At 46.1% G+C, this 27,723-nt stretch overlaps 1 protein-coding gene across 1 annotated transcript; it reads right to left on the reverse strand.

The window, feature by feature from the left end:
- Nucleotides 1-398: 398 nt before the first annotated feature.
- rab32a (RAB32a, member RAS oncogene family) lies at nucleotides 399-25,764 on the reverse strand. Its single transcript, XM_070888812.1, has 3 exons — nucleotides 25,499-25,764; nucleotides 6,918-7,198; nucleotides 399-937 (listed from the first exon to the last, which is right to left on the reverse strand). Exons 1-3 carry the CDS (start codon nucleotides 25,719-25,721, stop codon nucleotides 788-790), a joined length of 654 nt encoding a protein of 217 aa, XP_070744913.1. The 5' UTR covers nucleotides 25,722-25,764; the 3' UTR covers nucleotides 399-787.
- Between the last annotated feature and the right edge of the window lie 1,959 nt (nucleotides 25,765-27,723).

The raw sequence follows: 27,723 nt of genomic DNA on the forward strand, positions 1-27,723 counted from the left end.
TCTCCAGTCGGAGGCATTCGTCCAATAGAAGCCTCTGACCGGAATGTCAGGGCCATTATGGAGATGAAAGTAGATCTTTGCGTTGGAGAGGATATGGGTATCAGACTGTATCTTGTTATCCGTAGTCTTAATGTTGAGTGAATGGTACCTCTTTCTGTTGACTGTAGGAGGTTAGAAATCACCTATTGCCCCCGGACTTTGGGAAATCTAGCAATCCCATAAACTGGATGGCTCCATGATGTTGTTGCCTTGCGATGCCATACTGGGCCACTAAGTCGAGTCACAAATGGATAAACTCGACTCAATAGCACAATTTGCAGAAACCTCACTGACGTTTGAAATACCTTACCAAATTTACAATGTGTATGGATTTCAAATAATTCACAGATTGACATCAATTGCTGCACCAGAACCCAAAACATTTTAATGGATGTAATTCCAATTTTTTATTGAACAGTAGCTAGTGTCTGGGCTCACAATACTGTGGTAAAGTTAGACAGTGCATATAAAATGGCTTCTGTACAATAAAAACTGACAAACCAAACAAATTTTTAATGTTATTTCAAAAGGATTATAGAAAATTTGAGATGGAAAAGATTTGTAGAATTGCTCTTATCATTCCATTCCTAATTAAAACTAAGAGAAAAACCTCTGTTTAAATAGTCGTTAGCTGAAGGCGTTAGTTTTGTATAACAGTCATTCCCTTTGCTGTTGCGTATAAAAGAACGTCTGGAGATTGTGGCCTCCGAAGCTCGTAATAAAATATTGCCGGGAGAGGGGCTGTGTGTTAGCAGCACTGTGTCTTGTCCACAGTTTCTTCAGTATCCTCTGTTAATTTAACTGTATCTGTGTCACTGTTCTCAGATACGTGGATGCAATCGTTGGCCAGAATACTCTCCACCAGAAACCTGGTTGCTTCATCGATGTTTATGTTCTCCTGCAAACATTAAAAAAAAATGTTGCAAGAATAACAACATGTATTTATATAGCGCCATTAACGTAGTAAATCATCTCAAAGGCGCTTCACAGCAGTGTTACAAGACAAAACAAATACATTTGACACCGAGCCATATACGAAGAAATTATGGCAGATGACCAAAGGCTTGGTCAAAGAGGTAGGTTTTAAGGAGCATCTTAAAGGAGGAAAGAGAGGTTTAGGGAGGGAGTTCCAGAGCTTAGGGCCCAGCCAGCTGAAGGTACGGCCGGCAATAGTTGAGCAGTTATATAAGCAGGGATGCTCAAGAGGGCAGAATTTGAGGAGCGCAGACAACTCGGGGGCGGGGGTGGGGGCTTGTGAGGCTGAAGGAGATTGCAGAGATAGGGAGGGGCGAGACTGTGGAGGGATTTGTAATTAAGGATGAGAATTTTCATTAGACATTAATTTATTACAAGAAAACATCTATATATTAAGATTTTCAAGGCAACGAACAAAAAAAACACCAAAGAAGAAAGACTTGCACTTCTACAGCACATTTCATGACCTCAGGACGTCCCAAAGTGCTTCTCAGCCAATTAAGTACTTTAGAATTGTAATCACTGTTGTAATGTAAGAAACATGACAGCCAATCTGCATACAGCATGCTCCCACAAACAACAATGTGATAATGACCAGATATCTGTTTTTTTTGTGATGTTGGTTGAGGGATAAATGAGAGAACTCACTGTCTGACTAAGTGGCAAGAGTACCACCCCTGAGCCATGGCTAACAAGGTAGCTTATAAGCATCCTTCTTTCCCTCCTTTTTGGTCTTTTTCCTTCCATCCATCCTTCTAACACCTGACAACATTCCTACCACCCCCTCCCCGCACTCCACCCACCAACAGAAGCTGCCCAAACCAATTAATTTGCCTTTTACCGCCAACGTCATTCAAACTATGTCCTCTTGTATCATTGCCAACACTTACTATTTGTGCAAAACAGAAGAGAATTCGGAGAAGTAGACTGCGCATAACTGGGCACAGTTTGACGTGATGAGATTGATGCTGGAACTTAGAGGGTTACATTATGAGGACAGGATGTATAAACTTGGTTTGCATTCCCTTTGGAGATGATGGGGTGATCTAATCGGGGTGCCCAAGACCGCACTAAGTGGAGGAAGCTATTCCGGGAGGGCGCCGAGCACCTTGAGTTTCGTCGCCGAGAGCATACAGAAACCAAGCGCAGGCAGTGGAAGGAGCATGCGGCAAACCAGACACCCCACCCACTCTTTCCTCCAACCACTGTCTGTCCCACCTGTGACAGAGACTGTAATTCCCATATTGGACTGTACAGCCACCTGAGAACTCACTGTTAAAGTGGAAGCAAGTCTTTCTCGATTTCGAGGGACTGCCTATGATGATGATGATGTCTAAAATGATAAAAAGATTTGATCAGGTAGATACGAAGAAACTATTTCCTCTGGTGGGGCAATATAGAACAAGGGGGAAACAACCTTAAAATTAGAGCTAGGAATGAAATCAGGAAGCAGTTTTTCCACATAAAGAGTGGTAGAACTCTTGAATTATTTGCCCCCAAAAGATTGTGGATGCTGAGGGTCAATTGAAATCAAGACTGAGATTGATATATTTTTGTCGTATTAGGGTACCAAGGGGATGTGGAACAAAGGCAGGTAAATAGAGTTGAGGTACAAATCGGTCACATTTTCCTCTATCCCCACAAAACTCCCAAACTCAGTACATTATTAAAACCCCCTTCACGGGTTGAAAGAGGCAGTTGCTCTTAATCTCCAGCTCTCTTCCGGAAACTTAACATGTGTAGGATCAAATTTTAAAACTCCCCTCAGAAAAAGAATTTCCACATCCTCTTTCACCATGCCCGCTCTATAGTTAACCTCATCACTGCCAAACACAGTGTTCACATACTCCACACACAGCTCCACATTCACGATTCTTTCTTTACCCATTTTTAAGACATAAAACACAACCTCTGCACTGATGGGCACTCCAGAATGGCACCGACACCTATTGCTGGTGTCTCACTTCAGCCCTCTGAAACCCATCGCTCTCCACTTTTCTTCCCAACATTACTGGTACAGCATTAAGCTCCACTCTCAAATTCCTTCCTCAACCCTTTCCATCTTCAAAAAACCTTCTTAAACCCCATCACTTCGTCCAAACTTTCTTTCACCCTATGAATCCATAGCTCAGCACCCAGTCACCTCTCCAAATTATCCCCATCATAGCTCAGCACTCAATCATCCCTCCAAATCACTCCATCCCCATAGCTCAGAACCCACTCAGTCCTCCGAATCACTCCTCCCATAACTCAAATCCCAGTCAATCCTCCAAAATCACTCCCCCAAAGTTCAGCTCCCACTTAGCCCTCTGACTTACTCCCCCTTAGCTCAGCTCCCAGTTACCCCACTGAAGGTGGCTCAACCGTGGCTAACAAGGGAAATTAAGGATAGTGTTAAATCCAAGGACGAGGCATATAAATTGGCCAGAAAAAGCAGCAAACCTGAGGACTGGGAGAAATTTAAAATTCAGCAGAGGAGGACAAAGGGTTTAATTAGGAAGGGGAAAATAGAGTATGGGAGGAAGCTTGCTGGGAACATAAAAACTGACTGCAAAAGCTTCTATAGATGTGTGAAGAGAAAAAGATTAGTGAAGACAAATGTAGGTCCCTTGCAGTCAGAATCAGGTGAATTTATAATGGGGAACAAAGAAATGGCAGACCAAGTGAACAAATACTTTGGTTCTGTCTTCACGAAGGAAGACACAAATAATCTTCCAGAAATACTAGGGGAAAGAGAGTCTAGTGAGAAGGAGGAACTGAAGGAAATCCTTATTAGTCAGGAAATTGTGTTAGGGAAATTGATGGGATTGAAGGCCGATAAATCCCCAGGGCCTGATAGTCTGCATCCCAGAGTACTTAAGGAAGTGGCCCTAGAAATAGTGGATGGATTGGTGATCATTTTCCAGCAGTCTATCGACTCTGGATCAGTTCCTATGGACTGGAGGGTAGCTAATGTAACACCACTTTTTAAGAAAGGAAGGAGAGAGAAAACGGGGAATTATAGACCAGTTAGCCTGGCATCAGTAGTGGGGAAAATGTTGGAATCAATCATTAAAGATGAAATAGCAGCGCATTTGGAAAGCAGTGACAGGATCGGTCCAAGTCATCATGGATTTATGAAAGGGAAATCTTCTAGAATTTTTTGAGGATGTAACTAGTAGAGTGGACAAGGGAGAACCAGTGGATGTGGTGTATTTAGACTTTCAAAAGGCTTTTGACAAAGTCCCACCAAGAGATTGGTATGCAAAATTAAAGCACATGGTATTGGGGGTAATGTACTGACGTCGATAGAGAACTGGTTGGCAGACAGGAAGCAGAGAGTTGGGACAAATGGGTCCTTTTCAGAATGGCAGGCAGTGACTAGTGGAGTGCTGCAGGGCTCAGTGTGGGACCCCAGCTCTTTACAATATACATCAATGATTTAGATGAAGGAATTGAGTGTAATATCTCCAAGTTTGCAGATGACACTAAGCTGGGTGGTGGTGTGAGCTGTGAGGAGGATGCTAAGAGGCTGCAGGGTGACTTGGACAGGTTAAGTGAGTGGGCAAACGCATGGCAGATGCAATATACTGTGGTAAATGTGAGGTTATCCACTTTGGTGGCAAAAACACGAAGGCAGAATATTATCTGAATGGCGGCAGATTAGGAAAAGGGGAGGTGCAACGACACCTGGGTGTCATGGTACATCAGTCATTGAAAGTTGGCATGCGGTGAAGGCGGCAAATGGCATGTTGGCATTCATAGCTAGGGGATTTGAGTATAGGAGCAGGGAGGTTTTACTGCAGTTGTACAGGGCCTTGGTGAGGCCTCACCTGGAATATTATGTTCAGTTTTGGTCTCCTAATCTGAGGAAGGACGTTCTTGCTATTGAAGGAGTGCAGCGAAGGTTCACCAGACTGATTCCCGGGATGGCAGGACTGACATATGAGGAGAGACTGGATCGACTGGGCCTGTATTCACTGGAGTTTAGAAGGATGAGAGGGTATCTCATAGAAACATATAAAATTCTGACGGGACTGGACAGGTTAGATGCAGGAAGAATGTTCCCAATATTGGGGAAGTCCAGAACCAGGGGACACAGTCTAAGGATAAGGGGTAAGCCATTTAGGACCGAGATGAGGAGAAACTTCTTCACTCAGAGAGTTGGTAACCTGTGGAATTCTCTATTGCAGAGAGTTGTGGATGCCAGTTTGTTGGATCTATTCAAGAGGGAGTTAGATATGGCTCTTACAGCTAAAGGGATCAAGGGGTATGGAGAGAAAGCAGGAAAGGGGTACTGAGGTGATGATCAGCCATGATCTTATTGAATGGTGGTGCAGGCTTGAAGGGCCGAATGGCCTACTCCTGCACCTATTTTCTATGTTTCTATGAATTACTCCCCCATATTTCAGCACACAGTCACCCCTCCGAATTACTCTCCCAAAGCCCAGCTCCCAGTCATCCCTCCGAATCACTTTGCTCATAACCATAGCTTAGTGCCTGTTCACTTCTCTATTTCTATTGTGAAGAGTTTTGGAACATTTATTGTTATAATGAAAAGGTACAAAATAATTGCAGTGGCTTTTTTTTACATCATAAGTGGTTTCAAAAATGTAACAAGGCAAACACAGTGAAGGTTAAAGTGGTAAGCTGACGTGAAGATGAGGTGAGTGGGAATGGAATGGAGGTGAGCGGGAGCGGGCTGGAGGCGAGTGGGAGCGGGGTGTAGGGGAGCGGGAGCGGGGTGGAGGGGAGCGGGAGCGGGGTGGAGGGGAGATGGAGGTGAGCGGGGTGGAGGCGAGCGGGGTGGAGGGGAGATGGAGGTGAGCGGGGTGGAGTTGAGCGGGGTGGAGGCGAGCGGGGTGGAGGCAAGCGGGGTGGAGGGGAGCAGGGTGGAGGGGAGCGGGAGTGGGGTGGAGGGGAGCAGGGTGGAGGGGAGCGGGAGCGGGGTGGAGGGGAGCGGGGCGGAGGGGAGCGGGGCAGAGGGGAGATGGAGGTGAGCGGGGTGGAGGTGAGCGGGGTGGAGGGGAGATGGAGGCGAGCGGGGTGGAGGGGAGCGGGGCGGAGGGGAGATGGAGGCGAGCGGGGTGGAGGCAAGCGGGGTGGAGGGGAGCGGGGCGGAGGGGAGATGGAGGCGCGCGGGGTGGAGGCGAGCGGGGTGGAGGGGAGCGGGGCGGAGGGGAGATGGAGGCGAGCGGGGTGGAGGCGAGCGGGGTGGAGGCAAGCGGGAGTGGGGCAACAGTAGGGCAGCTGTGTGGAAATATCAATTTGTTTAGCTGAGATGTACTTTGCAGTTTAAAAGTGGTCACTGTTGCACTGTTACATGAACAGTGACAGGGCAACATTAACAGCAAAAAGAAAAACTTGCATTTCTATTGTGCCTTGCATGACCTCAGGATGTCCCAAAGCGCTTTACAGCCAATGAAATGCTTTTGCAGTGTTGTCAATGTTGTAATGTAGGAAATGCAGCAGACAATTTGCGCACAGCAAAGACCCACAGGAATAAATTAATTGACAAAAAAAATCTATTTTTGTTGCTGGCTGAGGTATATATAATTGGCCAGGACACCGAGATAATTCCTCTATTCTTCTTAAAAATAATGCTGTAGGATAATTTACATCCACCTGAGGGTGCAGATGGGGCCTCAGTTCAATATCTCACGCAAAAGACATAAATTATCCCACAGCATTATTCCCTCAGTACTTCACTGAGTATTCACTGAGTATTCCCTCAGTGCTTCACTGGGAGTGTCAGCCTAAATTTTATGCTCAAGATTCTGGTGTGCGACTTCAACTCACAACCTTCTGAACCCACTGAACCACGGCCAACGCCCGGCCAGTAAGCAACAGCCTGTTGTGATGTTGGGTTGGGCACTGGACTATTTTGCTGCAGCGTCCCAGAGAGATGTCTCATCATCACTAACCTTCGCCGAGGTTTGAAACCAGGCGACGAAGCCATTGTCCTTGCAGTAACGGTCCATCATCGCCGGGTTATTCTCCAAACCATCCCATTGCTGATCACATTTATTTGCCAAGAGCACGGCCGGGATCGGCTTCCCATCGGGCAGCTTCACTTTACTGTCCAGGTCGCTTTTCCATTTCAGAACAGCATCAAATGTTGAACGTCTGGATATATCAAAGACTACGAAAGCTCCGACAGCTTCTTTATAATACACCCTTGTCATGTTGCCGAATCGTTCTTGACCTGCGGCAGCCAAAATAAACAAAAACAAATGTAATAAATTCCATAACGAATGACAGATTTATTTCGTGTTTATTTAACATAGAATTTGCAGCACAGAAACAGCCCATTCGGCCCAACTGGTTCATGCCGGTGTTTATGCTCCACACGAGCCTCCTCCCACCTTACCTCTTCCAATCCCATCATTTTTCCTTCTATTTGTGATGTCTGTAAGTGCTGTAAGCTTGTAATGCTTGTAGCTCCATACTGTGGATGTGGACGTATTGTGTACTGCAGCTGCAGAGTTACAATAAACAGACAGGCCCAAGCAGTCTCCATGTTAGGAGCTGTGTGTGTGTGCTCTGTAAAGAGATCACAGTTGGCGACTGAGGATAGAGATTTTTCGGATGTTTAAAGCTTAATTTTTGTTGGTGAAGGATTCAGCCAGCCGACAGAAGACTTTGGAAGTTTCTGTCCTAGAAAAAAAAGCTACAAAATCCGAGGTAAAATATAGCACACAGTGAGAACAGCTCGAGATTAAACATGGCAGGTGTAATCGGATATTTGGGTGAATATAGGCATGACCAGGAAAGCGTATGTGGATCGGCTAGAAATGTATTTCACTGCAAATAACATAATCGAAGTTCCAGACAATGCAGTCCAGAACCAGGCTGTATTGGAACGGAAGAAAGCGATTTTCTTATTGATGGCAGGTCCGACCTTATACGAAACACTTGTAAATCTGCTTGTGCCTGATGAGCCAAAGTACACAACGCTTAAAGAGATTTTAACAAAGCTGGAGCAGCACTATAACCCCAAACCGTTTGAAATTGCTGAAAGCTAACGTTTCGGGATTCGGCAGACAGTGAGGTCGATGAACATGGCCGAACAATATTCCCGAGAATTAAATAATGATTACGATTGTCAGTCAACCAAGGTAAATCACCTGCAGGTTCAAAGTAAAAGACGGCCAGGGCCGAAAGTCTCAGAAACTGGAAATTCTACCAGAGCGTCGAAGTCGTGCTCTAGGTGCCTGGGACAACGCATTGCTAAAAGTTGTCCATACGTGAAGGCAGAGTGTTTCTTCTGCAGAAGGACTGGACATCTTGCGAAGGCATGCCGACTGAAGGGTAAACCAGCTTTTAAAGCTATGAGTCCAGCGTTCAAAGCTATGAGTAGTAATCCAAAGAGACTACATGGCTTGGAAGAAGAACAACAGGACGAGATGTTAGAATTACACGTCATCAGGAGCACGAGGTTAACGGACAGCGATTCAGAAAGAATCAAAATCCACATAGATATTGCGGGATTCAAGATACCAATGGAAATTAACACGGTGCCTCCGTGAGTGTAATACCGGAGTCACTATACCGCGACAAATTGCGTGATTTCGAACTGGAGAAATCCAAGATAGAGCTGCGAGGCTACTCGGGAGAGAAAATTCCTGTAGTCGGCTGTATCCGGTGATACATAAAGATCAATTTCAGAACTTGCCTCTAATAATAGTGAAAGGAGACAAGACTGCTTTACTAGGAAGAAATTGGTTAAGCTCACTGAAGCTGGATTGGAGTAAGATTTTCTCTGTGGAAGTGAGATTTTCATCAACGGATGAGGTTATCAAACAGTATCCAAAGGTGTTCTGCGAAACAAGGCTTCAAGGCGAGTGTCAGGGTACAGAAGGACACTAGATCGGTTTACTACAAGCCACGTTCCGTACCATATGCACTCAAAGAGAAAATTGAGCAAGAACTCAAAAGACTAGAGACTGAGAACATTATTTGTAAGACAGATCGATGTAATTGGGCTACACCCAATTGTACCTAAGTCTGATGGTAAAGTAAGATTGTGTGGTGATTATAAGGTAACCGTAAACCAGGTTCTAGAGGGTAATGTCCCAAATACATTGCCGAATATAGAAGATTTGTTCACAACACTAACAGGTGGTCAGATCTTCTCAAAACTGGATCTTACGAAAGCCTACTTACAGCTTGAACTAGATGAGGAGTCCAAGTCATGTTTGACTATAAACACTCATCTAGGCCTATATCAATTTAATAGGCTACCGTTTGGAGTGTCTTCTGCCCCTGCCATATTCCAAGGGGTGATGAACCAGATTTTGCAAGGTATTGAAGGGGTAGTATGTTATTTGGATGACATACTAATTTCAGCACCAAATAGGCAAATTCATAATAAGATATTGAATAAAGTCCTCAAACGGCTAGAGAAGCACAGAGTACGAGTGTCTGCTCGTAAGTGTGAGTTATTTAAAAACTCAGTGAAGTACTTAGGGTACAGAGTAGACAAAGATGGTTTACATCCGACCAAGGAAAAATTGGATGCAATTAGAAATGCACCCACTCCCAGGAATGTCACTGAACTTCATTCATTCTTGGGTCTTTTGAACTATTATGGGAAGTTCCTACCAAATTTGGCTACAGTATTGCATCCACTGAATGAACTTTTGAAAAAACAGGTCCAATGGAAGTGGTCAAAAGAATGCGAAACAGCATTCAAGGAGTGTAAAAACAAATTGGTAGAGAGCACCATGTTAGTTCACTATGACATATCTAAGGAGATTAAACTAGCATGTGATGCCTCTCCGTATGGAGTTGGGGCAGTAATCTCTCATGTATTAAGTAGTGGGGAGGAGAGACCAATTGCTTTTGCTTCACGCACTCTCTGTCAGTGAGAGAAATTATGCGCAAATTGAAAAGGAAGCTTTGGCATTAATTTTTGGGGTCAAGAAGTTTCACAAATACTTGTATGGTCGTAAGTTTACCATCGTTACAGACCATAAGCCCCTAACAGCAATCCTCCATCCAAAGTCCCCAGTTCCAACATTAGCTGCAGCCCGAATGCAGAGATGGGCTTTGATTTTTTCAGCATATACATATGATATTGTATACAGACGATCAGCTGATCACAGTAATGCTGATGCAATGTCGAGATTGGGAAGAAGTGTTTTATTTTTCATATATTTATGAACTGCCAGTCACAGCTGGGGAGATTGGTAGAGCAACCAAACGTGACCTCGTGATGGCAAAGGTGTATGAGTATATTGCAACTGGATGGCCAAACCAGGTAACTGACAAAGATACACATCCATTCTTCATTCATAGGAATGAATTATCAGTTGATAAAGATTGTATTATGTGGGGTGCAAGAGTGGTTATACCAAAAAAATTCAGGTCCAATTATTAGGAGACCTCCATGACCAGCACCTGGGAATGTGCTTGACCAAGAGTTTTGCACGCAGTTACTTATGGTGGCCAGGTCTTGATAAAGATATGGAGTACATTGTGAGTCAGTATATGACATGTCAATCAGTAAGCAAGCAACCACCACCAGTACCATTACAGCCATGGAAATGGCCTCCAGGGTGTGGCAAAGGCTACATATTGATTTTGCTCAGTTAGATGGACAACAATTGTTCATTGTAATTGATAGCCATTCAAAGTGGGTTGAGGTGTTTCCAATATGGAAAATAACAACAAGTAAAACATTGGACATTTTACGAAAATTATTTTCTGCATTTGGTCTCACTGAAGAAATTGTTTCGGATAATGGACCACAATTTCGTTCAGAAGAATTTGCACAATTTACGAGCAAAAATGGTGTGAAACACACCAAGGTTCCACCATACCACCCTGCTTTGAATGGTGCAGCAGAGCGCACTGTACAAATTGTCAAACATGCCCTCATCAAACAAATGTTAGATCCAAATCCAAGAAAACGACAGTTGTCATTGGATCACAAATTGGCTAATTTTTTGATTACATATCAAAATACTCCTCATACAACTACTGGTAGAACGCCAGCAGAGTTGTTTCTCAAACGACAGCCACGAACCAGATTCTCATTGTTAAAGCCAAATTTGGCACAGTCTGTAGAAGAGACACAAATTAAACAAAAAGAGAATCATGATAAAGGGAGACTAAAAGAGAGAAGAAATTAAACCAGAAGTTGAGAGTGAAGAACCATCACCATAAATGGTCAAAGTGGTTACCCGGAAGAGCGGTGAAGATATGTGGTCCTTGCACATATTTGGTAAAGATGTTTGATAATGGACAGGTTAGGTTTGTCCATATTGATCATATTTTACCTACAGACATGGAAGGAGTTGAAGGTGAGAATGATTCAATTATTTCTGACTCATCAGATAGTTTTGATATACCAATAGCAAATCCTAAATCCAATGGACTGGAAACAAATCCAGGAGAGAATCAGAATGAAAGTCTTTGAGTCCAAGTCAGGGAAACAAAGAGCCTGAAGTTAGAGTGAATGCAAATGAAAATCAAGAAAATTCCATGGAGGAAAATGTTCCTCAGGATGAGCCTCAAATGAGTGTGAAATCAACACCATATTTGGAAGGTTCTGTTCGAGAACGAAGGTATCCTCTTCAAAACAGAAAACAAGTGGTAAAGTTAAATTTGTAAATATATGTATAAAAATGAAGTTATTTATGATGTTTGTTATGATGGCTTTTTCATTAAGGAGGGAGAAGTGTGATGTCTGTAAGTGCGGTAAGCTTGTAATGCTTGTAGCTCCATACTGTGGATGTAGACGTATTGTGTACTGCAGCTGCAGAGTTATAATAAACAGACAGACAGCTTCCGGTAGCTTCTGGATCAAGCAGCCTCCATGTTAGGAGCTGTGTGTGTGTGCTCTGTAAAGATATCACACTATTCATTTTTCCCTCATGTATTTACCTAGCTTGCCCTTAAATGCATCTATGAGGATGTGGTTGACACTGGCAAGCTGTCATATATTGGCCCTCCTGTTTGCTCTGAAAAGGTGGTGGTGGGCCATCCTCTTGAGCTGTTGCAGTTGTGTGGTGTGTTGGATATCTTGGAGAGTTATGGGTAAAAAAATCAAACTTCCTTGTATCTCAGAACAACAAATTTTCCAATATAAACAGGATGGCTTCAAAGTGCCATAAGAAGAAAACATGGCTTATTTTCTGAATATTCTCTACAAGAAATGCTTGTGCAAGGAAAAAAATGACTGGAACAACATCTAGTGTAATAAACATAGGTAGAACGATCTATTAACTATAGTATAGAAAATTAATGGATAATAAAACTACTAAAAGGATTTGAGAACAGTTAAGTCCGGAAGTCTTTTTTTGAGAGAAGTAGCTGTGAAGTAAATAACTGCAACTGTTTACGTGAATAGGCTGTTTCCAAAGGATTCAGGGACAGATATCATGAGGTCGTTTAAAAAAAAAATTTTTTAATTGTCATAAGGTCTTATCTTTTCATGAACCATGATGTAGGCAAAATATGGTGTATAAAAGGAGCATGGTTTTCAACAGATCTTCAAGGGATCGATAGATAGAACTAGAGACTGAAAGCCACTCTCCAAGTCCAGTTGGGCCAATCACGTCTACTAGATATCAATTCAGTCTGCTCCCCATCAAGTGTCTTGTGTTTACTCGGAATGCATTGTTGTGGAGCATAGAAGGAAGCAGGTTGACTAACAGTTGAATGTTAACATGGTGATAGTGCTCTCACAATGGTGTTAGGGAGGGAATTCCAGGATATAAACACAGTGACGATGTAGGAACCGTCATATACAAGAAAAAATGTAAATTTGCATTTATATAGCACCTTTCATGAACTCAGGATGTCCCAAAGCGCTTTACAGCCAATGAAGTACTTTTGAAGTGTAGTCACTGTTGTAATGTAGGAAACATGGCTGCCAATTTGTGCACAGGTCCACAGCGGTGGCCTCACGCTGCCCAACATCCGCTCCTGCCCACGGATCATCGAGTACTTTCTGCCAGGTTTGGGTGGGAGACTGACGGTAAACATACACACGAGGCCTAGGAGTTTAAAAAGCCTTGGGCCTCATGCTGCCGAGGGCCCCAACAGCTTCCCGCCACCTCAGCCCCCCCACCCCAGCACACCACACCCACACCAATCTTTAAAATCAACCACACTCTTACTCTCTGTCTCAAACACTCACAAACACACGTAAACTTACATTCACACACATACGTAAGCATGCATGAACATTTCCACATACATGTTCCCATACAGTCCCATATAAACACAATCACACACATCATATACACACAAATTCTCATATTCACAGGCAATCTCATTGACACAAATACATATAGAACCAGAATGATACAGCACTGAAGGAGGCTATTCGGCCCACTGTGCCTGTGCCAGCTCTTTGGTAGATCTAAGCAATTAGTCCCACTACCCTACTCTTTCCTCATAGCCCTGCAAATTTTTTTCCCGTCAAATACTTATTCAATTATCTTTTGAGTCTGCTTCCACTACCCTTTCAGGCACTGCATTCCAGATCAATTCGCTGTGTAAAAAAATGCTTCCTAATGTCGCCTGTTTTTTTTGCCAATTACCTTAAATTTGTGTCCTCTGGTTACCAACCCTTCTGCCATTGGAAACGGTTTCTCCTTATTTACTCTATCAAAACATTTCATGGCTTTAAACACCACGATCAAAACTCCTCTATCAAAAATGCTCTAAGCAGAACTCCAGGTTCTCCAGTCTCTCCGCATAACTGAAGTCCCTCATCCCTGGTCCCATTCAGTTTCACCTCTTCTGCATTCTCTAAGGCCTTGACATACTTCCTGAAGTGTGGTACCCAGAATTGAACAAAATACATCAGGCCTAACCAGTGTTTTATAAAAGTTTAGCATAACCTCTTTGAGGATGTAACGAGCAGGGTGGATAAGGGGGAACCAGTGGACGTGGTGTATTTGGATTTCCAGAAGGCATTCGATAAGGTGCCACATAAAAGGTTACTGCACAAGCTAAAAGCTCACGGGGTTGCGGGTAATATATTAGCATGGATAGAGGATTGGCTAACTAAAAGAAAACGGAGAGTCAGGATAAATGGGTCATTTTCCGGTTGGCAAACAGTGACTAGTGGGCTGCCGCAGGGATTGGTGCTGGGTCCTCAACTATTTACAATCTATATTAATGACTTGAATGCAGGGACCGAGTGTCATGTAGCCAAGTTTGCTGTTGATACAAAGATGGGTGGGAAAGCAAATCGTGAGGAGGACACAAAAAATCTGCAAAGGGAAATAGACAGGCTAAGTGAGTGGGCACACATTTGGCAGATGGAGTATAATGTGGAAAAATGTGAGGTTATCCACTTTGGCAGAAATAATAGAAAAGCAAATTATAATTTAAATGGAGAAAAATTGCAAAGTGTTGCAGTACAGAGAGACCTGGGGGTCCTTGTGCATGAAACACAAAAAGTTAGTATGCAGGTACAGCAAATAATCAGGAAGGCAAATAAATGGAATGTTGGCCTTTATTGCAAGGGGGATAAAGTATAATAGCAGAGAAGCCCTGCTACAACTGTACAGGTTATTAGCAAGGCCACACCTGGAGTATTGTGTCCAGTTTGGTCTCTGTATTTAAGGAAGGATATACTTGCATTGGAGGTTGTTCAGAGAAGGTTCACTAGGTTGATTCTGGAGACGAGGGGGTTGACTTATGAAGATAGGTTGAGTAGGTTGGGCCTCATTGGAGTTCAGAAGAATGAGAGGTGATCTTATTGAAACTTATAAGATAATGAGGGGGCTTGATAAGGTGGATGCAGAGAGGATATTTCCACTCATAGGGGAAACTAAAACTAAGGGACATAGTCTTAGAATAAGGGGCCGCCCTTTTGGATGAGGAGAAATTTATTCTCTCAGAGGGTTGTAAATCTATGGAATTCTCTGCCCCAGAGAGCTGTGGAGGCTGGATCATTGAATATATTTAAAGCGGAGAAAGACAGACTTTTGAGCGATAAGGGAATAACGGGTTATGTGGAGCGGGCAGGGAAGTGAAGCTGAGTCCATGATCAGATCAGTCATGATCTTATTGAATGGCGGAGCAGGCTCAAGGGGCCAAATGGCCTACTCCTGCTCCTATTTCTTATGTTATGTTCTTATGCTAGAAATCTATAGAGTTTGGATATTAAGGGGATCAAAGGATATCGGGATAGTGCAGGAAAGTGGAGTTGAGGTAGAAGATCAGCCATGATTTTATTGAATGGTGGCGCAGAGTTGAGGGGCCGAATGGCTTACTCCTGCTCCTATTTCTTATGTTCTCTGTATTAAATTGTATCTGCCATGTGTCTTCCCATTTCACCAGTCTGCCTGTGTCGTCCTGAAGTCTGCTTCTATCCTCCTCATTGTTCACTACATTTCCGAGTTTCATGTCATCTGCAAAATTTGAAATTATGCCCTGTATACCCAAGTCTAGGTCATTAAACCTTAATAGATTAGTGCTCCTAATGCCAACCCCTGTGGAAGGTCACTGTATACCTCCCTCCAGTCTGAAAGACAACTGTTCACCACAATTTTGCTTTCTGTCCCTTAGCCAGTGCTGCCACTGTCCCTTTAAGTCCATAGGCTTTAATTTTGCTAACAAGTCTATTATGTGGTACTTTTCAAATGCCTTTTGCAAGTCCATGTACACATCATCAACTGCACTACCCTCATCAACCCTCTGTGTTACTTCATCAAAAAACTTGATCAAGTTAGTCAAACAGGATTTGCCTTTAACAAATCCATGCTGACTTTCATTTATTAGCCCATACTTTTCTAAATGGCAATTAATTGTGTCCTGGATTATTGTCTCAAATTTTCCTCTACACCAACATTAGGCTGCCGGGTTTCTCTCTCTCCCCTTTTTTTTTTAAACAGGGGTGTAACATTTGCAATTCTCCAGTCCTCTGGCACCACCACTCTATCCAAAAAGGATTGGAAGATTGTGGCCAGAACTTCTGCAATTTCCACCCATCATCCCTCAGTAACCTAGGAAGCATCCAGTCTGGATCAGGTGACTTTGCTACTTCGAGGATTTTTTAAAGTACTTCCTCTTTATTTTTTATCCTATCCAATATTACTACTGCCTCCTCCTGCCTGCTACATTGGCAGCATCTTCATCTCTAGCGAAGACAGATGCAAAGTATTCATACAGTACCTCAGTTATGCCCTCTGCCGCCACAAGATGATCTCCTTTTTGGTCCCTAATTGGCCCTACCCTTCCTTTGAGGATCCTTTTCCTATTTATGTGTTTATAAAAGACTTTTGGGTTCGCTTTTATATTAGCCACTTATCTAGTCTCATACTCTCTCTTTGCCCTTCATATTCCCTTTGTTTAGATCTCCTCTGTACTTTCTATATTAAGCTCAGTTCTCTGCTGTATTATTAACCTTACAACTGTCATAAGCTTCCCTTTTCAGTCTTATTTTAACCTCAATATCTTTATCCAGGTAGTTCTAGCTTTGGATAGTCTTCCTTTCCCCCTCATGGGAATGTGGCTACTCTGCATTGAAGGCCTCTTATTGTTCAATTACCATATTTTGATATCAATCCACCTTTCAATCCCTTTTCAACTCACTGAAGTTAGTCCCCATCCAGTTTAGTATTTTTATGTTTGATTGTTCCTTGACCTTTCCATAACTATTCCAAACCTGCTTTTATGATCACTGTTCTCCAAATGCTCTCCAACTGAAACATGCTCCACTTCCAACATTGCTTCCTTCCTCGTTGGGCTAGAAACACACTGATCAAGAAAGTTATACTGTACACATTTCAAGAATTTCTCTGCATCTTTTCCCTTTACACTGTTCATCATCATAGGCAGTCCCTCGAAATCGAGGAAACTTGCTTCCACTCTAAAAGTGAGTTCTCAGGTGACTGTACAGTCCAATACAGGAATTACAGTCTCTGTCACAAGTGCTGCCTGCGCTTGATTCCTGCATGCTCTCGGCAACGAGACTCGAGGTGCTCAGCACCCTTCCGGATGCTCTTCCTCCACTTGGGGTGGTCTTGGGCCAGGGATTCCCAGGTGCCAGTGGGGATGTTGCATTTAATCAAGGAGGCTTTGAGGATGTCCTTGAAAATGTTTCCTCTGCCCATCTGGGGCTCACTTGCTGTGTAGGAGTTCCAAGTAGAGGGCTTGCTTTGGGAGTCTCGTGTTGGGCATGCAGATGATATGGCCTACCCAACGGAGCTGGTCGAGTGTGGTCGATGCTGGGGATGTTGCACTGATCGAAAACACTGACGTTGCTGCGTCTATTCTCCCAGTGGATTTGCAAGATCTTGCAGAGGCAGCGCTAGTGGTATTTCTCCAGGGCTTTGAGGTGTCTACTGTAAATGGTCCACTTCTCTGAGCCATATAGGAGGGTGGGTATCACTACTGCCCTGTAGACCATATGCTTGGTGCCAGATTTGAGGTCCTGCTCTTCAAACACTCTCTTCCTCAGGCGACCGAAAGCTGCGCTGGTGCACTGGAAGCGGTGTTGGACCTCTTCGCCGATGTTTGCCCTTGCTGATAGTAGGTTCCCGAGGTATGGAAAATAGTCCACGTTGTACAAGTCTGTGCCGTGGATTTTGATGACCGGTGGGGCAGTGCTGTGTGGCGGGGTCAGGTTGGTGGAGGACCTTTGTCTTACAAATGTTTAGTGTAAGGCCCATGCTTTCGTACACCTTGGTGAAGATGTTGATGATGGCTTGGAGTTCAGCCTTTGAATGTGCGCAGATGCAAGCGTCGCCCGCATACTGTAGATCGATGACAGAGGATGGAACGACCTTGGATCTAGCCTGGAGGTGACGAAGGTTGAACAGATTCCCATTGGTTCTATAGTTTAGTTCCATTCCAGCGGGGAGCTTGTTGAGAGCGAGATGGAGCACTGCAGCGAGGAAGATCGAGAAGAGTGTTGGCGCAATTACGCAGCCCTGCTTGACCCTGGTCCGGACGTGAGTTTACACTGTTACTAACCTAGTTTACATTAGTATAATTGAAGTCCCCTATTATCACTATTCTTGCATCTTTCAATAATTTTCCTGCAAATTTGTTCCTCTAGCTCCTTCACACTCTTTGGTGGCCTATTATCATCATAGGCAGTCCCTCGAAATGAGGATGACTTGCTTCCACGCCAAAAAGGGACGAGTTCACAGGTGTTTCAATGAAGGACCCGAACTACATCCTGAAGGGTGGAAGATGCCTGTGCGTAGATTTTTTTTAACGTGGGGTGGCCGTTGCATACCAGCCACCACATGGGCTTGTCAGAGCTAGGTCTTGGTCCAGTGGCAAGGATTACCCAAGACAACTGGAGACCAGCTCTGCTGCATCGACCTAGTGCGCACAGGTATTGCAGTGTGGGCTGACCCGTGCTGCCCCTGGGCCTGAACTCACGCCTCCCCTGGGCCCTGATCACGTCCCTCTACAGTCTCTCTCCGCTCCTTCGCCTCAACCTCGCCACTCCTGCTGTATCTGCCCACGCTCCAATCACTGACCTGGACCTTGATGACGTCCAGGTGCGGCGACCCAGGAGCAGTGTGGAGGCATGCCACATCAGGGAGCAGCGCGAGCTGATGCAGGAGGGAACACTGTGAAGAGTGACGTCATCAAGGTCCTCATCCATTATGTGGCGTATGACAACTCCTATACAATAGCTGGAAGCATCACACGCTAACTGAAGCTCACGCTCTGTGGCATAGTGCACAAGTAGAGCATCGCTAGAGAAACTTCTCTTACAAGTATCGTAAACCTGAGGTTGTGTACCTGGGTCTGAAAGTGGATGTAAACAGTGAAGGAAAAGGTTGATGCTCCAAAGCCACAGACGAGTCTGCGTTAAGATCTTTCCCTGGAATGGTCCAGTACTATGTATGTTTCTTACCTGAGTTAGCGACCATGTTAGTTCCAGTGCACGAGTTCCTCGAGAAGGATGTCCAGTGGAAGTAGACGAAAGCGCAATAGAAAGGTGGCTTATAGTGCACACCCATTAATGTAATAACTCCTCTGTTGTTCCTTAATTCCAACTCTATAGATTCTGTCTTTGATCCCTCAACTACATCATCCTTCTCCAGTGCTATAATCGTTTTTTTTTAAAGCAATAGTGCCACCCCCTCTTTTTTTTTCCTTCCTGATCGTTCCTGAATACCCTGTAGCCAGAATTATTAAGTTGCAAATACTCCCCTTCTTTGAGCCAGGTCTCTGTTATTGTCCCTATATCATAGTACCATGTAGCGACTTGTGCCTGCAACTCACCAACCTTAGTTACTATGTTACGTGCATTTAGACACATGTACTCCAAACCCATCTTAGACTGCCTCGCATTTGCTCCCTGTCCGATCCTTCCTATTTGTGAACTATTCTTTACTGTAGTGCTATCTATTTCTCCCGTCCTCCTTGCTTCCTCTCTGTAATGTTTTTCCTGGTGCTCATCCCCTACCAAAGTAGTTTAAACTGTCCCTCACAGCACTGGTTAATCTTCCCGTGAGGACATTGGTCCCAGCTCTGGTGAGGAGCAACCCGTCCACCTTGAACAGGTCCCTCCTGCCCCAGAACTGGTCCCAATGCCCCAGGAATCTGAAGTCCTCCCTCCTGCACCATTTCTCCAGTCACACATTAATCTGTCTTATCCTACTATTCCTATATACACTTCTTTCAAAATTCTGGTTTAAAATTTGAACTCTAAATCCTGTGCTCATGGGTTTTTTATGAAACTATATGTTCTGGATCTGCACCACTGAACTCTATATCGCTCAAGTAGCTACAATACTTGTGCTTCTTAATCCCATTATATTGGAACATGTCGAAATCTCAGCTCAATCACAGAGGGAAATACATGAACTTCAGCCACAATATTTCACTCCAAGACTCGCCTGTTTAAAAAGTCCACGATAAATCTTCCAACATACACAATCATTAAAAAAAAAAATGATAGTATCAACACACAGGAATTTTACCTCCAAAGTTTGTTCGTGTTTACAATCTCCTAGAACATGTCACACAGTTGCTCTAACCACTTTGCAGCCCCAGTGTCAGACATGCGCCCATCAGTACTGTCATCATCATAGACAGTCCCTCGGAATCGAGGAAGACTTGCTTCCACTCCTAGAGTGAGTCCTTTGGTGGCTGAACAGTCCAATACGAGAGCCACAGATCCTGTCACAGGTGGGACAGACATTCGTCGGGAGAAGGGGGGAGGGGGTGGCACTTATTTGCCGCACGCTCTTTCCGCTGCCTGCGCCTGACCTCTTCACGCTCGCGACGTTGAGATTCAAAGAGTTCAACGCCCTCCCAGATGCACTTTCTCCACCTAGGGGGGTCTTCGGCCAGGGTCTCCCAGGTGTCAGTGGTGATGTTGCACTTTACCAGGGAGGCTTTGAGGCTTTGTAACGTTTCCGCTGCCCACCTTTGGCTCGTTTGCCGTGAAGAAGCTCTGCATAGAGCAATTGCTTAGGGAGTCTCGTGTCTGGCATGCAAACTATGTGGCCTGTCCAGCGAAGCTGATCGAGTGTGGTCAGTGCTTCAATGCTGGGGATGTTGGTCTAGGCAAGGACACTGATGTTGGTGTGCCTGTCCTCCCAGGGGATTTGCAGGATCTTGCGGAGACATCGTTGGTGATATATCTCCAGCGACTTGAGGTGTCTTCTGTACATCGTCCATGCCTGTGATCCATACAGGAGGGCGGGTATTACTACAGCCCTGTAGACCATGAGCTTGGTGGTAGATGTGAGGGCCTGGTCTTCGAACACTCATTTCCTCAAGCGGCCAAAGGCTGCACTGGCGCACTGGAGGCGATGTTGAATCTCTGCATCAATGTCTGTCTTTGTTGATAAAAGGCTCCCGAGGCATGGGAAGTGGTCCACGTTGTCGAGGGCTGTGCCGTGAATCTTGATGACTGGGGGGCAGTGCTGTGCGGCGAGGACAGGCTGGTGGAGGACCTTTGTCTTACGGATGTTTAGCGTAAGGCCCATGCTTTCATATGCCTTGGTGAATACATCGACTATATCCTGGAGTTCAGCCTCAGAATGTGCGCAGATGCAGGCGTCATCCGCGTACTGCAGCTCAACGACAGAGGTTGGGGTGATCTTGGACTGGCCAGGAGGCAACGTAAGTTAAACAGCTTCCCACTGGTTCTGTAGTTTAGTTTCACTCCAGCGGGGAGCTTGTTGACTGTGACGTTGAGCATGGCAGCGAGGAAGATTGAGAAGAGGTTGGAGCGATGACGCAGCCCTGTTTGACCCCGGTCCGGACGTGGATTGGGTCTGTAATGGAACCGCTGGTAAGGATCATGGCCTGCATGTCGTCGTGGAGCAGGCAAAGAATGTTGGCAAACTTTTGGGGCATCTAAAATGGAGGGGGACTGTGCCCAACTGTTAGACAGTGACAGACCTCAACCTCAGTGTTATAAGCTGACAGACCTGAAACCCCAGCGTTATACACTGACAGACCTGAACTCACCAGTACTGTACCCCAATGTTATACATTGATAGACCTGCACCCACCGTTACTGTACACCAGTCTTATGCAGTGACAGGCCTCACCCACCAATACTGCACTCAGACCTGTACCCACCAGTACTGTACTCGTCTTATACAGTTACCTGTACCCACCAGCATTGTACCCACTGTTATAAGGTGACAGACCTGTACCCACCAGTACTGTACCAAGCTGTTACACAGTTACAGACCCATACTCCAGTTTAGTATTGACAGACCATTACTAGAGTGTTATGCAGTGACAGATGTGTACCCACCAATACTGTACCCCAATGTTATACAGTGATTGACCTGTACCCACCAGTACTGTACCCAAGTGTTATACAGTGACTGACCTGTACCCACCAGTACTGTACCTCAGTGTTATACAGTGACTGACCTGTACCCACCAGTACTGTACCTCAGTGTTATACAGTGATTGACCTGTACCCACCAGTACTGTACCCAAGTGTTATACAGTGACAGATGTGTACCCCAATGTTATACAGCAACTGATCTGTATCCACCAGTACTGTACCCCAGTGATATACAGTGACAGACTTGAACCCACCAGTATTGTACCCCAGTGTTAGTGACAGGCCTGAACTGATGCATTAATTGCATTTATATTTCACATTTAAAATGTCCCAAGGCACTTCATATGAGTGATTACCAAACAAAATATAACACCAAGCCACATAAGGAGTTACTAGGACAGGTGATCAAAAGCTTGGTCAAAGAGGTAGGTTTTAAGGAGTCTCAAAGGAGGAGAGAGAGAGACAGAGATATTTCGGGAAGGAATTCCAGATCTTAGGGCCGAGGAAGATGAGGGCATGGCCACCAATGCTGCAGCAAAGAAAATTGGGGATGCGCAAGAGCCAGAATTGGAGGACTGCAGCAATCTGAGGGTTGTAGGGCTGGACGATGTTACAGCAATATAGAGGGGCGAGGCCATGGAGGGATTTGAAAACAAGGATGAGAATTTTAACATTGAGGCTTTGCGAGACCAGGAACCAATATAGGTCAGCGAGCACAGGAGTGATGTGTGAGCGGGACATGAGCAGCAGTTTTTTCAAAGAGCTCCACTTTACAGAGGGTGCTAGATGGGAGGCTGGCCAGAGTATTCGAATAGTTGAGACTAGAGGTAACAAAGTCATGGATGAGGGTTTAAGCAGTAGATGAGCTGAGGCAGGGGCAGAGACGAGCTTTGATATGCAAGTGAAACTAGGCGATCTTGGTGATAGAGGATGTGTGGTCAGATGCTCAGCTCAGGGTCAAAGAGGACAGCAAGGTTGCGAACAATCCGGTTCAGCCTCAGACAGAGGCCAGGGAGTCGGTAGCTAGGGAACGGAGTTTGTGGACCAGAGACAGTGTCAGATTTGTGTTATGACAGTGTTATACAGTAGCAGAACTGTACCCATCAGTACTATACCTGTGTTATTCAGTGACAGGCCTGTACCCATCAGTACTATAGCTGTGTTATACAGTGACAGGCCTGTACCCACCAGTACTATACCTATGTTATACAGTGACAGGCCTGTACCCACCAGTACTATACCTGTGTTACATAGAAACATAGAAAATAGGTGTAGGAGTAGGCCATTCGGCCCCTTGAGCCTGCACCACCATTCAATAAGATCATGGCTGATCATTCCCTCGGTACCCCTTTCCTGCTTTCTCTCCATACCCCTTGATCCCTTTAGCCGTAAGGGCCATATCTAACTCCCTCTTGAATATATCCAATGAACTGGCATCAACAACTCTCTGCGGTAGGGAATTCCACATGTTAACAACTCTCTGAGTGAATAAGTTTCTCCTCATCTCAGTCCTAAATGGCCTACCCCTTATCCTAAGACTGTGTCCCCTGGTTCTGGACTTCCCCATCATCGGGAACATTCTTCCTGCATCTAACCTGTCCAGTCCTGTCAGAATCTTATAAGTTTTTATGAGATCCCCTCTCATCCTTCTAAACTCCAGTGTATAAAGGCCCAGTTGATCCAGTCTCTCCTCATATGTCAGTTCCGCCATCCCGGGAATCAGTCTGGTGAACCTTCGCTGCACTCCCTCAATAGCAAGAATGTCCTTCCTCAGATTAGGAGACCAAAACTGAATGCAATATTCCAGGTGAGGCCTCACCAAGGCCCTGTACAAGTGCAGTAAGACCTCCCTGCTCCTATATTCAAATTCCCTAGCTATGAAGGCCAACATACCATTTGCCTTCTTCACCGCCTGCTGTACCTGCATGCCAACTTTCAATGACTGATGAACCATGACACCCAGGTCTTGTTGCACCTCCCCCTTTCAGATAATATTCTGCCTTCATGTTTTTACCCCCAAAGTGGATAACCTCACATTTATCCACATTATACTGCATCTGCCATGCATTTATTTGCCCACTCACTTAACCTGTCCAAGTCACCCTGCAGCCTTTTAGCATCCTCCTCACAGCTCACACCGCCACCCAGTTTAGTGTCATCTGCAAACTTGGAGATATTACACTCAATTCCTTCATCTAAATCATTAGTGTCTATTGTAAAGAGCTGGGGTCCCAGCACTGAACCCACTAGTCACTGCCTGCCATTCTGAAAAGGATCCTTTTATCCCGACTCTCTGCTTCCTGTCTGCCAACCAGTTCTCTATCCACATCAGTACATTACCCCCGATACTATGCGCTTTGATTTTGCACAGCAATCTCTTGTGTGGGACCTTGTCAAAAGCCTTTTGAAAGTCCAAATACACCACATCCACTGGTTCTCCCTTGTCCACTCTACTAGTTACATCCTCAAAAAATTCCAGATTTGTCAAGCATGATTTCCCTTTCATAAATCCATGCTGTCTTGGACCGATCCTGTCACTGCTTTCCAAATGCGCTGCTATTTCATCTTTATACAGTATTATACAGTGACAGGCCTGTACCCACCAGTACGATACATGTGTTATACAGTGACAGCCCTGTACCCACCACTACTATACCTGTGTTATACAGTGAAGGCCTGTACCCACCACTACTATACCTGTGTTATATAGTGACAGGCCTCTACCCACCAGTACTGTACCAGTGTTATAGAGTGACAAGCCCGTACCCAACAGTACTGCACCTCAGTGTTATACAGTGACAAGCCCGTACCCACCAGTACTATATCTGTGTTATATAGTGACAAGCCCTTATCCACCAGTATTGCACCTCAGTGTTGTACAGTGACAAGCCCGTACCCAACAGTACTGCACCTCAGTGTTATATAGTGAGTGTCAAGTGAGTGGCTTTCTAAGGCACTGCAGAAGGTAGCTGATAGTCAACCACGTTACTGTGGGTCTGGAGTCACATATAAACTAGACCGCATAAAGACGGCAATATTTTACACGAAAACTTTTACAAGAAGATTAAACCCAGGACTGTGAAAAGTGCCAAAAGCCGTCAGTAAATGAGCCGGTGAGCAGCGGACACAGACTCTTGTCCCTCAGTAATAAGGCAGCAGCCGAGGAGCGATGGCACTGCTCAGGATCACCCTGTGTGCACACAGCCCTGTGTATCAGGCGGTGCCAGTCTCGGTGGGAAGGGCACTGTGCTCACTCATTCCACCAGCGGCTCGTCACAACCCCACGTCCTTCCGAATTAACCATTTCGCTGCTGGTTTTAGAGGATCCTTTACTGACACAAGCATCGAACTCTTCTGCAACTCACTGGCACTTGTGAAGAGAACGCAGCCACTTTCCTCCTCTCCCCTCTCTCCTAATGTCCTATCCCTTCCAGACTCCCCTCTCCATCGATTCTTCCCTCTCCCCAGTCCCCTCCTCCCCCTACCTCTTCTTCCCTCTCCCACTCCCCTTCCTTCCCTCTCCCACTCCCCTTCCTTTATTGAACGATAAGGGGGGTCCACGGTTATGGGGAGTGGGCAGGGAAGTGGAGTTGAGGCCATGATCAGATCAGCCATGATCTTATTGAATGGCGGAGCAGGCTCGAGGGGCCAAATGGCCTACTCCTGCTCCTATTTCTTATGTTCTTCCCTGCCCCCTCTCCACTCTTCTAAGTCCCCACCCCATCCCACCCCACTCCTTCCCCCAGCCCCTACCTGCGATGTCCCAGAGCTGGAGCCGGATCAAAGTGTTGGGATCCCAGTTCAGGACCTTCAGGGCGAAATCGACGCCGATGGTGGCGCGGTAGTTGTGGGAGAAGAGCTGGTGGATGTAGCGCTTGATGAGACTGGTCTTCCCCACCCCGAGCTCCCCGATCACCAGCACTTTGAACAAGTGCTCGGTCCCGGCCACGGTACCGGTCCCCGTACTGCCCGCCATCCGCCCGAGCCCAGCCGCCTCCAAGAGCCTCACTACTTCCGCGTCCCCGTCCCCTAGCACCGCCCCCCCACACCGGCTCCGCCTCTCGCCCCACTCACGGTGCATAGAGCCACACACACACCGCTGGCACCCTCTGGGGTTTGGGGACTGAGACTGGAGAGGGGTAGGGAGGGTATGGGGCAGTAATAAGGGGGGGGGGGGTTGTATGGGGTGTGGGTGGAGTGAGAGAGGGTGTGTGGGGGGAGGGAGAGGGTATGTGGGGTGTGGGTGGGGGGTGTGTGGGGGGGAGAGGGTGTATCGGGTGTATGGGGTGGGAGGGGGTGAGAGGGTGTATAGGGTGTGGGTGGGGGGAGAGGTTGTGGGGGGGAGGGAGAGGATGTATGGGGAGGGAGGGGGTGAGAGGGTGTATAGGGAGGGAGGGGGTGAGAGGGTGTATGGGGTGTGTGTGTGGGGTATGGGTGGGGGAGAGGGTGTGTGGGGTATGGGTGGGGGAGAGGGTGTGTGGGGTATGGGTGGGGGAGAGGGTGTATGGGGTGTGGGGGGGGTGAGAGGGTGTGGGGGGGTGAGAGGGTGTATGGGGTGTATGTGGGGGGTGGAGAGGGTATACGGGGCGTGGGTGGGAGGGTGTATGGAGTGTGGTGGGGGGAGAGTGTGTGTGGGGTGTGGGTGGGAGGGAGAGGGTGTATGGGGTGTGGGTATGGGGAGAGGGTGTATGTGGTGTGGGTGGGGGGGAGAGGGTATATGGGGTGTGGGTATGGGGAGAGGGTGTATGGGGTGTGGGTATGGGGAGAGGGTGTATGTGGTGTGGGTGGGAGGGAGAGGGTGTATGAGGTGTGGGTGAGAGGGTGTATGGGGTGTGGGTGGGAGGGAGAGGGTGTATGGGGTGTGGGTATGGGGAGAGGATGTATGGGGTGTGGGTATGGGGAGAGGGTGTATGGGGTGTGGGTATGGGGAGAGGGTGTATGGGGTGTGGATATGTCGAGAGGGTGTATGTGGTGTGGGCATGGGGAGAGGGTGTATGTGGTGTGGGTTTGGGGAGAGGGTGTATGGGGTGTGGGTATGGGGAGAGGGCGTGTGGGTATGGGGAGAGGGTGTATGGGTTGTGGGTATGGAGAGAGGGTGTATGGGGTGTGGGTATGGGGAGAGGGTGTATGGGGTATGGGTGTGGGGGTAGAAGGTGTGTTGGAGGAGGGTTTTCAGCTTCTGTAGTTTAAAGGTTTTTTAAAAAATGTAGCCAGTTTATATGTCATAGTAAAAATAAGTTATCAAGGCACCCTGTGCAACATAAAGGTTCCCATTAAATGGTTTAGCCTCTTTAATAGTGGCCAACTGATTCCAGACCACCTGTGGTCATTTAGTTCCTGTCACTGATCAGGTGTGTAAAGCTTTCTCATTCCTGTCCGGGCTGCTCTTGCACACCCTTCATTTTGCCATCCTCGTCTGCCTTCCAGGCATGCTTTGGTGCAGCATCTTGCCATCCGGAGGAGGCAGAGGTCTTTAATGGAGGGCTCTCTATGCGGGAGTCCTCTCTTTATCTATTGGGGACTTAGCCTGGAGGGTGTTGGACGGGCCAGTCCCGTGCAATAAGTTTTTAAGTCAGTTCGCAGACTCCTGGACCGCCTACATTTTCTGCGGCCTGGAGAAGGCCATGCTCTACGCTTATGTTGAGCGTGTGAGCTTGCAGCCACTCTTCCAATATTTGAAAGGGCTGCTCCTTGATTTTTGGTTACACTTCAGTCCCACGCTCCTGATCTTTGGACACCGGTGCGGGGGGGAGCGGGGAGAGGGGAGAGAAAGCAAAAAAGAAGTAGCAAGGAATCAAAAGGTGACGTCACAGCCAAGGGGGTAAGTGATTGGCTGGTGATTGGTGAGTAGCTTTTCTTTTTCTTTTTATATCAGTAAGTAAACTGTAACATTGTTATTACCAATTTAAAGGTATCTAAGGGTTAAGTCATGGCAGGAGAGCTCGGTCACGTGATATGCTCCTCCTGTGCCATGTGGG

Source organism: Pristiophorus japonicus, chromosome 9 (genome assembly GCF_044704955.1).
Source record: "Pristiophorus japonicus isolate sPriJap1 chromosome 9, sPriJap1.hap1, whole genome shotgun sequence".
Lineage (NCBI taxonomy): Eukaryota > Metazoa > Chordata > Chondrichthyes > Pristiophoridae > Pristiophorus > Pristiophorus japonicus.

Coding starts and splice junctions, on each gene's coding strand:
- rab32a (XM_070888812.1), bottom strand. CDS start 25,721: ATGGCGGGCAGTACGGGGACCGGTACCGTGGCCGGGACCGAGCACTTG. Junction 7,199..25,498: donor CCAGCTCTGGGACATCGCAG/GTAGGGGCTGGG, acceptor TGGCTGCCGCAG/GTCAAGAACGATTCGGCAAC. Junction 938..6,917: donor GGTTTCAAACCTCGGCGAAG/GTTAGTGATGAT, acceptor TAATGTTTGCAG/GAGAACATAAACATCGATGA.